General features: G+C 39.4%; 5 protein-coding genes across 5 annotated transcripts; 1 reads left to right on the top strand and 4 right to left on the bottom strand.

Annotated features, from left to right (window-relative positions):
* Window positions 1-31: 31 nt before the first annotated feature.
* LOC147942722 (peroxidase 36-like) lies at window positions 32-1732 on the bottom strand. The gene is made up of 4 exons (XM_087453497.1): window positions 1385-1732; window positions 1098-1289; window positions 841-1006; window positions 32-553 (listed from the first exon to the last, which is right to left on the bottom strand). The coding sequence occupies exons 1-4, from the start codon at window positions 1625-1627 to the stop codon at window positions 135-137; spliced, it is 1020 nt and encodes a 339-aa protein (XP_087309623.1). The 5' UTR covers window positions 1628-1732; the 3' UTR covers window positions 32-134.
* Window positions 1733-1931: 199 nt separating this feature from the next.
* On the bottom strand, window positions 1932-2936 carry LOC147942721 (dehydrin Xero 1-like). Its single transcript, XM_087453221.1, has 2 exons — window positions 2651-2936; window positions 1932-2319 (listed from the first exon to the last, which is right to left on the bottom strand). The coding sequence occupies exons 1-2, from the start codon at window positions 2810-2812 to the stop codon at window positions 2116-2118; spliced, it is 366 nt and encodes a 121-aa protein (XP_087309347.1). The 5' UTR covers window positions 2813-2936; the 3' UTR covers window positions 1932-2115.
* Window positions 2937-3640: 704 nt separating this feature from the next.
* LOC109132686 (uncharacterized) lies at window positions 3641-4668 on the bottom strand. Its single transcript, XM_019244710.2, has one exon. The coding sequence runs from the start codon at window positions 4666-4668 to the stop codon at window positions 3808-3810; it is 861 nt and encodes a 286-aa protein (XP_019100255.2). The 3' UTR covers window positions 3641-3807.
* A 203-nt stretch (window positions 4669-4871) lies between these two features.
* LOC104780926 (thioredoxin domain-containing protein PLP3A) lies at window positions 4872-7073 on the top strand. Its single transcript, XM_087453220.1, has 9 exons — window positions 4872-5249; window positions 5354-5437; window positions 5741-5815; window positions 5914-5961; window positions 6044-6186; window positions 6275-6347; window positions 6441-6502; window positions 6592-6689; window positions 6771-7073. Exons 2-9 carry the CDS (start codon window positions 5354-5356, stop codon window positions 6878-6880), a joined length of 693 nt encoding a protein of 230 aa, XP_087309346.1. The 5' UTR covers window positions 4872-5249; the 3' UTR covers window positions 6881-7073.
* Window positions 6947-10051, bottom strand: LOC104783997 (disease resistance RPP13-like protein 4). The gene is made up of 3 exons (XM_087453219.1): window positions 9900-10051; window positions 9595-9674; window positions 6947-9510 (listed from the first exon to the last, which is right to left on the bottom strand). The coding sequence occupies exons 2-3, from the start codon at window positions 9653-9655 to the stop codon at window positions 7082-7084; spliced, it is 2490 nt and encodes an 829-aa protein (XP_087309345.1). The 5' UTR covers window positions 9656-9674; window positions 9900-10051; the 3' UTR covers window positions 6947-7081.
* Window positions 10052-10070: the final 19 nt, after the last annotated feature.

Genomic DNA, 10070 nt, shown 5'->3' with positions numbered 1-10070 from the left:
AGCAAATTCAGTTGCAATAAAAATCAATATGTTTTTGGGTAAACCATGCAACCACCAACCAAACTCATAAGTTAATTAACAAATAAGAATAATATTACACAAATCAAGACTAATATTAATCAAACCTAAATTACTTAAACATCATGGTTAACCCTCCGGCAGGTCCTCCGGATCTCACCATCCGTCCCCAACAACGGTGAGATGTTCCCCATCTTCACGATCGACTTGGTGAACTGCTCAAAAAAGGCTTCATCATTCTCCGCGTAAAGCTTGACCATCTCCATGGACTCACTGCTTTGCGTGAACAAAACCTCATCAGAGTTTAAGAGTCCTCTAAAGTCCACCAGATTCTTGAAGTAGTAATTGTCAAACTTAGTAGGCGTCACGTAGTCAAGATTAAAGAGTTTCTGGTCCTCCCCCGAAATCGGACATCCCTGCTGCAACATATAGGCGTAGTTTTGATTCAAAGTCTGGTCGGGGTCATTGTTTCCAGAATGGTTGTATAACCTTTGTCGGAAATTCAAGCACCTCGAGTTTCCTATCGTGTGACTCCCTACATTTGAATCATATTTATAAGTTTTAGAATTTATAATTTATCAATAATATTATGTTTTAGCTTGTATCTTTAGATGGGTTAACTTTTAACTATCCAATAACAATTACACATCGTTATTTTAAACATTTAATTATTAAAATCAATGGCTTCAAGAAACATAAATAAACTCAATATACTTAAACTAACCACAATTACAACAAAAAGAAACTTTTGTAATTCACTCAAAAGTTATTATAAGATACCAAATTGGTCGAGTGTATATATATTAGGGACGAGAAATATACCTAAGAGGGCAACAAGATCGGTGAGATCGAGTCCTTGAAGGTTGAACATGTTGACAATTGTCTGTAACGTGGAATCGGGAAAAGGAATGTTCTCCATGGAACCACTCAAGCTTGCTTCTCTTGCATCTCTTCTTCCAAGATATACTTCCCAAGTCGGTCCACCACACTAGTGTAGATTATTAAAAAATCAACGAGTGTTTGTTACAATTACGCACAATTATAAATCGTAATGATATGTGTTAGGAGGATTGACTTACAATTGCAACGGAGTCTCTAGCAACGAGAGCCAAGATATCGGCACAAGAAACTGTCTCAGGACATTCATATTCCAAGGCAGACTTAATCTCGTCAATGACTTCGAAACCTCGAGCAGAGTCTCGATTTGAAGTTGATCGTTTCTCGCTTTCTATGGTTCCACTACTGTCCAAAAGAACGGAAGCATCACATCCCTGCACCAACCAAAGTATGTATAGTAAGACTGAACATATCTCCTTATTTATGTCAAACATTGTATATTTGAAGAATAGAGTAGCTTTTGTCAAACATTGACGAAACAATCATGGAAATGGAGCCTAAGCAGTGAGGCAGCCATGCGAGGGTCAATGGAGTATGCTTTGGCGACGAAGACTTGAACGATGGCTTGTGCTTTTGGGCAGGAGTTGTCGTAAAACCAAGGGGAGAGAGAGGCCGCGCTTGTGCATTCATGTGTTCGATAACACATAGAAAGAGGTAAGAGCGCAGCAAGTAAGAATTGAGCGAGAACAATGCACACCATTGACTTCACCATTTCTGTATTCAATGGGACTCTAAGGATGATTGGGAAGTGATGATTGCATGGTTGAATAATTTATAGAGGAAGGTGTGACAGGTATGAATGTTACGTACAACACTCACATATTATGTTCGTTACATCTATATATAGTTTCCATATTTCTCGTTCTTTTCTGTATTCCTTCGTGTTGGGAATAGAAAATGTCAATATCACCTTTGTTATTTTAAATGGAAATATATCGATGTATCGTGAATCGGCCCGTGTGCTAACATTACCTAAATTTGTATCACTTGAAACAATAGAAGGCTTGAGCCATAAATGATTCGAAAAAGAGAGGCTTATATTTATTCCATTCAACAAACATATATAGGCGTAACGACCCTTGTGTTAAAAGAGTACGTCATATGCATTGTTCTTAATAAGAGCCACACTAAAACATTATTGTGAAATGAAAATATATAGTACCATATAACATATACGCAAACAGGTTGATAAAAGTGAATCTAATGATGACCACCCGGGAGCTTCTCTTTGATCTTTTCCATCATGCCTTTCTTCTCGTGGTGAACGGTGGTGCCGGTATCATAGGCCGTCGTGGTGGAACCTAAAGAAGTCTTGTTGGACTCATGATGACCCGGCAGCTTGTCTTTAATCTTCTCCGTTATTCCCTTCTTCTTCCTCCTCCTCCCACCTAGTCCATCGTCCTCCTTCATGCATGCACACACACGTGACAATTAGTAGAACATCAACAAAAAAAAAAGCAATAAGTTTTTGCAACACTTTCCCATATTTGAAATTCGAAGTATTCATGTTGGAAGGTTGCGAATATTATAAATTTTAAATTTTACACGTATGTATTTGATATAAGCAAAGCAAAAGTACTCTCGCTCCTTTTTTAAATTTTACTTTTTAAAAATAGACATTCTTGGAAATAATTAGGTGAAGTCAAATTAAATGAAACAATTTAATATATTTTGGTGATATAGAAAGTACATTAAATATCGCAAAAGCAATTGCAGAAAACAGAAGTATACGTACCGAGCTAGAGCTAGAGCTACTCCCAGAACGGTGAAGCATGCCACTCAAACCACCACCTTCAGCGATGACTGGACCTGCAGTGGTAGTTGAAACTGGATTACCGAATTGGTCAAGCTGTTGGTGAGTCTGCTGAGCTCCGGATTGGTTTTGGTAAGACTCCATTTTCCTCTTACAAGTTACAATTGAAAATTCAACCTTTTTTTTTAACTATAGACGAAACTATTCTTGACGATATTCAGACTCTTTTGAATGATTCTTTTTTTTTTTTATATAGAACCGCAACTTTGGATAGGGCTCATAATCACACATACTTAAAATAATTTGTGTTGATTACGAGCGACACACGCGGCGATTACGTAAGACGTTGGTATTGTCAATTGTGGTTGGTATGACACATGTCCGTTACTACTAATCCACCCACCTCGTTTAATTAATCCCTTTAATAAATATCTTATTTTGGACTTTATGGTCCTGCATGCAATAAAACAACACTCCATATTGCTAGCAAACGCCGTCGTTTCGTTTGTGTTTCTTGTTCCACCTTTGATGTTCTATTTTTAAATTTTAGGATTTAACACATTTACACACACATGTAACAATAAGAACAACGAATAAGTTTTCTCAAATTCATCTTTGTTTTTAATTAAGCAAATACATGTAATTTGTGTTTGTTACCGTTGGGATCAAATAAAGGAGAGGAGAGTAAGAGAGAGATATACAAGTCAATGGATAAATTTGGTACTTTAATTCCTCATACATACTGTACTTTGTATCCACTTTTAAATTTAAAAGGTTGTGGTTGTCTGCTCTCTCAATGGTTTTTTACACATGTCTAGTTTCTTCCAAGTTCCTTTCAGCTTTAGTTGCTGAAGTATCTTTGGCTTTTTAGTTTTTTTGGGGGTCACAGAGTAGTTCATTCCCCCTGATAATAATGTTCAATTTCGATAAAATAATTCACATATTATCATAACATAAAAAACCAACTATATATAAACGAAATCAAAAGTGGAAACTTCATATTAAATCAACGACCGAATCACATACATATACGCATAAACGCGCTTTATTTAAAAGCATCATATTAAAAAAACAATACAATACAGGTCCAGGATACTTAATTATTCTCAAATTAAACAACTTGTTAAAATGATTCTAGTTTAGTGACTACCAGGAAGCTTCTCTTTGATCTTATCCATCGTACTCTTTTTCTCGTGGTGAACAACTCCAGTATTACCATAACCCGTAGTGGTTCCAGTTTGATGGGTTCCATGATGACCAGGCAACTGATCTTTAATTTTTTCAACTATACCTTTCTTCTCGTGGTGAACTACACCAGTGTGTGTAGCACCATGACCCGCGTGAGTACCAGTTTGGTGAGACCCCTGATGACCTGGAAGTGTCTCCATAATCTTCTCCGTCATCCCTTGCTTCTCGTGGTGAGCACCGCCAGTGTTACCATAACCCGTGTGGGTTCCAGTCTGGTGTGATCCACCATGCTGGCCTGGCGTCACCTGATCCATAATCTTCTCCGTCATCCCTTTCCTCTCGTGGTGAACACCGCCAGTGTTAGTAGCACCGTAACCAGTCTGATGAGTTCCATGCTGGCCTGGCGTCACATGATCTATAATCTTCTCTGTCATCCCTTGCTTCTCGTTGTGAACACCGCCAGTGTTACCATAACCCGTGTGGGTTCCAGTCTGGTGTGATCCACCATGATGGCCTGGCGTCACCTGATCCATGATCTTCTCGGTCATCCCTTGCTTCTCGTGGTGAACACCACCAGTGTTAGTAGCACCGTAACCAGTTTGATGAGTTCCATGATGGCCGGGAGTCACCTGATCTATAATCTTCTCCGTCATTCCTTGCTTCTTGTGGTGAACACCGCCAGCGCTAGTAGCACCATAAGCAGGGTTGGCTCCTCCAGTGTGATGAGGAGCATGATGACCTGGGAGCTTCTCCATGATTTTCTCAGTAATTCCCTTCTTTGGCACTCCGGATTGGTTCTGGTAAGAATCCATTTTCTTTCTTCGACTCAAAATAAACTTCTGACTCTTTTCTTAGATATATAGAAAACTTTGTTTTTTGATGGAACTTAGGACTTTTGATCGATGAAGATTAAATGAGCTCTTGGATGATACTTTTATAGAACCGCAATTTTCATTTTGGATAGGAATTGAGCATCAGATTCATATTAGATATTTTACTCCATCTGTGTTGGCCGACATAAAAAGTGTCATTAGTTAAATCTGTATTGATTAAGAGTGAGACACATGGCATGTAAAGACGTCGGCGACTCGGCGTAGCGTAGTAGTGGTTAGCGACCGACATTTAAAAAAAATTAGCTTAGCTAGGCCTTATGGGCCATTAGATATGAAAAGGCCCATTATTCATTTTTAATCTAACGAAACGCAGTCGTTTGGTTCTTGTAACTTACCTTTGTATTGTGTTCATCTTTTGATTTTGGGATTTTTTTTTTTTTTTTGTTTTTTTCCGCTCCAGATTTGAAATTGTTAGAAACAAAAAAAAACTGAAAAAGCTTTGATTTTGATTTCTCAAGCTGTGTATTTTCTTCTTCACATCGGGGAGGAACTGGAAAAAGGTATGATCTTTGGAGCTTTTAGTTTTCTTCTATCTCTAAATCCTAATATTTTTATTGTTGTTTCTGATGCTATTCGTGTTGTGGAATTTTTTGGGTGCTAAAAGATGGATCCGGATGCAGTCAAATCGACCCTTTCGAATCTAGCATTCGGAAATGTAATGGCTGCAGCTGCTAGAAATTATCAAAAGGTAAATAAATAATTTTATCTTTTGAGTTTTTGGTTTAAAGCCATCAAATGCAATTTCCTAGTTGCCTTATTCTCAAAATTTTGGAAATTGTTCGATCATATATGCTTTTGGTAAGTTTATTTCATTACGTATATGAGATTCAAAGAATTGATTCATCTATGTTAAAAGCAAATCCATTGTTGAAATGGTGTTTGTTTGATGTCTGCCCAAGTGATAGACTTTGATGAGTTATATGGGCTGTGTAGATAACCTGTGAGTAGAGTACTTGTATGTTTTTGATGATTTGTTTATACGGATTTGTAGGAAGTTCTTGCAAATGAGAAAGCGCAAGGATCAAAACCTGTTAATGAAGAGGTTGATCTTGATGAACTTATGGATGTAAGTGCAATGTTCGCTTGTTGGGCTGTTTTATTTTGTTTTGGGTGTATTGAGATTTTCAAGCTTCTATAGTAGACTTACTTGTTTATGTGCTGTAGGATCCAGAGCTAGAAAGATTGCACGGTGATAGGATTGCAGCACTTAAGGTTATAACTTTGGCATCATACTGTATAATTAGTTGTGTAGGTATCTGTATGAACTAAACCTTCTAAGATTCTAACTTGACAGAGAGAAGTTGAGAAGAGAGAAGCGTTTAAAAGACAAGGACATGGTGAATATCGAGAGGTAAGCGAAGGAGATTTCTTGGGTGAAGTCACCAGGAGTGAGAAGGTGATATGTCATTTCTACCACAAGGAATTTTACCGGTGCAAGTAAGATCTCCCATCAGCTTATTTTTTTTGTTCGTCTTCTGATATGTGAGCTCGTAACCAAAGATATGCACTCACTGCATCATTGTAGGATTATGGACAAGCATCTGAAAACTCTTGCGCCTAGACATGTGGACACAAAGTTCATTAAAGTGGACGCAGAGGTTAGTGTGAACCACTTGATTAAAGTTAGAGAAAAGGAAATGGCTTTTGACCAATCCTTTGCTGAAGCTAATGCTTGGTTGACATAAATGCAGAATGCTCCTTTCTTTGTCACAAAGCTTGCAATAAAGACTTTGCCTTGCGTTGTTCTTTTCAGGTTTCGCCTCTTTCTTCTATTCATTCTTACATACAGGGTTTGTTGTTAGGTGTATACTGATAAAGTATGTGTTTCTTTATCATTCTTAGCAAGGGAATCGCGATGGATAGGCTAGTTGGGTTCCAGGATCTGGGCACCAAGGATGATTTCACCACGAATAAGCTAGAGAACGTTCTGGTTAAAAAGGGTATGCAGAACCTCACACCCACTTTTCTTTTATAATTACAGCTCAGTTAGAGAACTGTTACTTATGCAAAATCTTTAACAGGAATGCTCAGCAAGAAGAAGAAAGAGGAAGATGATGAAGATGCCGAGTATCAAGAGAGCATACGGCGGTCTGTCAGGTCCTCAGAGAATCTGGACTCTGATTCTGACTGAGCAAGGAGTTGCCATTGCTGCTAGTCTCTGTTTTGCCGTTTTGCTCTTTTGTTATATGTTTTACACTTTTATTAGAAAAGAAAACTTTGATATGAAATCCAAACGGTCAAATGCTACATTACATTGTATCAACGTATATGTAATACATCAACTTATTGTCGCTGATTAATAAACATTGATCTATTTGCTTAAACCGTGCCATCAGGTTCTGTGCGTTGGTGTTTTCGTCCACACTCCACCTCTAAAGCCGACATCTTCGATCGGGAAAGACTCTAGCTCTGGACACCAGTTTGCGTTAACGCTTCTGAGGTAGGGCATTGACCGTTGCAGTACTTCCCAGTCCATGTCTAGGTCTGACAGTGAACTTAACATCAGACCTTCGATTCTCCAGTGAGTATTATTCTCAATCCTCCAAAACCGTTCATGCATTTTCACCAAGTTGCCTGAGCATATTGACATGTACCTCAACATCGGAAGCTTGTGAGGACTCAACCACGATGGACTCGACTTTCCAGGATAGAACTGTAGAGAAAGCTCATGGAGCTGGTGTGGAGGAGTGAGCGCATCTATTTTGGTTATTAGATAATCGCCGTAGCTGTCGTAGCAGTTGATCGAAATGGACATGAGTTTGCTAAGGTTTATCAAAGAATCAAGCTCCTCATCTTCGATCTGATCGCCATGAGTCAGAGAAAGACCAAGTTTTCTGAGGTTTGTGAGGTTTCTCACTTCACTGAGCTTGCACCCATTGTTGGACCTTGCTGGCTTAAATCCCAACAGTACTTCGAGGTTCACGAGACTTCCAATACCCTTGGGGAAGCACTCAAGTGATCCACAATTCGTCATGTCAAGTACAAGGAGTTTCTTGAAAAAAACAATGCAAGGTTGAAGTTGTTTCAAATTCTGACAGTAGCTTGCGTCTAGAATCTGTAGATTGCGGAGATCTTCCATGGAACGAGGAAACTGGATCAAAGGATGTGTGTTGCTCAAACTAAGACATGCCAAGTGTTGAAGGCTCGCAATCTCATCCAAAATCTCAGACAGAGGAGCATCAAATATCGATTTTGAGATATCAAGAACCCGAAGGTACTTGCAATCTGTAAATTTTTTAGCTAGGTCTGAGTTGAGCTTGTTCACCTCACCTGTTTTAGTTGTTGACACTACGCCTCTCAGCTTATGATTAACTTTGATCTGCTTCTCATTAAAGTTTCCACTAATCCCAAGGTGACGACAGTTGAGGCCTTCCTGGTTAGAGAAGGAATCATTCTTCGCTATCTCGATCACCAAATCACGAACCATGTCATGAATCTTGCAAGTGATGATGGTTCCGCTATAGGTTTTGTCAACAACTTCTATTAGACACCTGTTTGTGAGCCCGGAAAAGCAGTCTTCTCCAGATTCAGTTGCAGATCTTCCATTTCTCCACATGACAAAACCTTCTCCAATCCATCCGTGTACAAGCTGCTGTTTCGGTATAACACAGTCTTCCGGATAGAGAGAGAGCATGAGAAAGCATGCTTTAAGGTGGGAAGGGAGTTCGTCGTAACTTAATTGCAGAGAAGACATCACATTGTCAGTTTCAGAACTGTTTCCTCTGAGCTCATCTTGAAAATGTTCTGCAATTCGTCTCCATTCATGATAGACATGGTCTTTGCACAGAAGCAACCCACCAACCGCTTTTATTGTCAATGGCAAGCCTTTGCATTTTGTTACAATCTCCTTGCCGACATCCTCTAGCTCGGGACGCTCACAAGTACCGTTATTTGCTGCAAATGCCACCTTACAAAACAGCAGCCAACTGTTATCAGAACTGAGGAGCTGTGGACGGTGAGTCTTGTCTCTGGCCTGAACCTTTACCGCAACAGATTCTGACCTTGTTGTCACAATGACGCTACCACCTTGTCCTCTAGGCAGTCCTTGGTAGATCTTGTCCCACCAACTCAAGTTCTTGTCCCATACATCGTCCATCACAATTAAGTACCTTTTCCCCAAGAGATACTGCTGGATCTTTCTCAGCAATGTTCCAAGATCATCACCAACACTCGCGTCCCCCAAGTTCCGCAAAATGCTTCTCATGATCTGTTCTTCAGTAAAAGTTTGGGACACAGACACCCATATCCTTCTTTCGAAACGATGTTCGATCTCTTTGTCATTGAACACTTCTTGAGCAATGGTAGTTTTACCTAACCCTCCCATCCCAACAAAGGCCATTACCAATAGCTCGCTCTCGTTTGATCGAAAGAGCCATTCCTTGATTTTTCTTTTATCTCCTTCCAAACCAACCACTTGAGTATGATCATACACCGGAGAGCTCCACCGATCAGTTCCATTATCTCTTCCAACATTGCTCGGCGTTATGAATTCAAAATAAGGCTTCACTTGCTTCTTCATCGACTTTATCCTCTCATTGATCTCTTTCAAACGTTTGCTTTTCTTGTACTGCAACGAAACCCTGGCAGGATAAAACCGCCAAAGCCACGCGTTGGAGGGCCTTTGCTCGTTCCCGTGATCATCACCATCATCATCACCAGCCGCAAGCTGACAATCCGCGAGTATGTCCTCAGCTTCATAAACCAGCTCTCGTAATTCCACCACGAAGTCACGCAGCACGTCGTTAGTTCTCTTCTTCCTCTCTGCATCCTTGAGAAAAGACAGCATATATTTCAACTCAACTTGCAAATCTTTTAACTGTTTTCCGTATTCAGATACGGTTCGACCTTTTTCTTCGAGGATGTTCAATGCTTTCTCTAGACACACTGTTACAACAGCGTCCACCATTTTCTCAGACACCTGCAACCTTCAGAAAATATTCCCAAGCAAAAATTTCAATCGCTTATGTGTTTCATTAGATCGGAATTTCTAAAAAATCAATCCACCAACGACTTATAGAATCTCAGTAGTAACCAAAGACTGGATTAATCTTTAACTAATCCGTAGTTTCTCAAGAACCATGTAGAATCCTTAGAAAATTGAAATGAATCTAACCAAAGTAAAGTCTATCTCATGGTAAGAGAACACTTACAAGGAAGTGACTTAGCCGATTAGGATCTGAAGCTCCTGATCTTTGGATCTTTTGCAAACTTTGTTTTCAGGAATGAGCTTACAAGACACTTTATCGAATTTGAAGTCAACGGTTTAACAATTATAAGTCAACAGTCAACCAAACTCGTTTTCTTTTTATCTTTTGTCGGAG

Source organism: Camelina sativa, chromosome 6 (genome assembly GCF_030686135.1).
Source record: "Camelina sativa cultivar CO46 ecotype springtype chromosome 6, ASM3068613v1".
NCBI classification, from domain to species: Eukaryota; Viridiplantae; Streptophyta; class Magnoliopsida; order Brassicales; family Brassicaceae; genus Camelina; species Camelina sativa.
Note: the sequence above shows the minus strand (reverse complement) of the source record. Positions and strands in the feature narration are given on the sequence as shown.

Excerpts from the sequence above, each read along its gene's own strand:
- LOC147942722 (XM_087453497.1), bottom strand. The coding sequence starts at position 1,627 with ATGGTGAAGTCAATGGTGTGCATTGTTCTCGCTCAATTCTTACTTGCT. Across the intron at positions 1,290-1,384 it reads TCCATGATTGTTTCGTCAAT|GGATGTGATGCTTCCGTTCT; the intron begins GTTTGACAAAAG and ends TGGTTGGTGCAG. Across the intron at positions 554-840 it reads CGATCTTGTTGCCCTCTTAG|GGAGTCACACGATAGGAAAC; the intron begins GTATATTTCTCG and ends ATTCAAATGTAG.
- LOC147942721 (XM_087453221.1), bottom strand. The coding sequence starts at position 2,812 with ATGGAGTCTTACCAAAACCAATCCGGAGCTCAGCAGACTCACCAACAG. Across the intron at positions 2,320-2,650 it reads GTAGCTCTAGCTCTAGCTCG|GAGGACGATGGACTAGGTGG; the intron begins GTACGTATACTT and ends GCATGCATGAAG.
- LOC109132686 (XM_019244710.2), bottom strand. The coding sequence starts at position 4,668 with ATGGATTCTTACCAGAACCAATCCGGAGTGCCAAAGAAGGGAATTACT.
- LOC104780926 (XM_087453220.1), top strand. The coding sequence starts at position 5,354 with ATGGATCCGGATGCAGTCAAATCGACCCTTTCGAATCTAGCATTCGGA. Across the intron at positions 5,438-5,740 it reads CTGCTAGAAATTATCAAAAG|GAAGTTCTTGCAAATGAGAA; the intron begins GTAAATAAATAA and ends ACGGATTTGTAG. Across the intron at positions 6,503-6,591 it reads CCTTGCGTTGTTCTTTTCAG|CAAGGGAATCGCGATGGATA; the intron begins GTTTCGCCTCTT and ends TATCATTCTTAG.
- LOC104783997 (XM_087453219.1), bottom strand. The coding sequence starts at position 9,655 with ATGGTGGACGCTGTTGTAACAGTGTGTCTAGAGAAAGCATTGAACATC. Across the intron at positions 9,511-9,594 it reads GAACATCCTCGAAGAAAAAG|AGAGGAAGAAGAGAACTAAC; the intron begins GTCGAACCGTAT and ends TCAAGGATGCAG.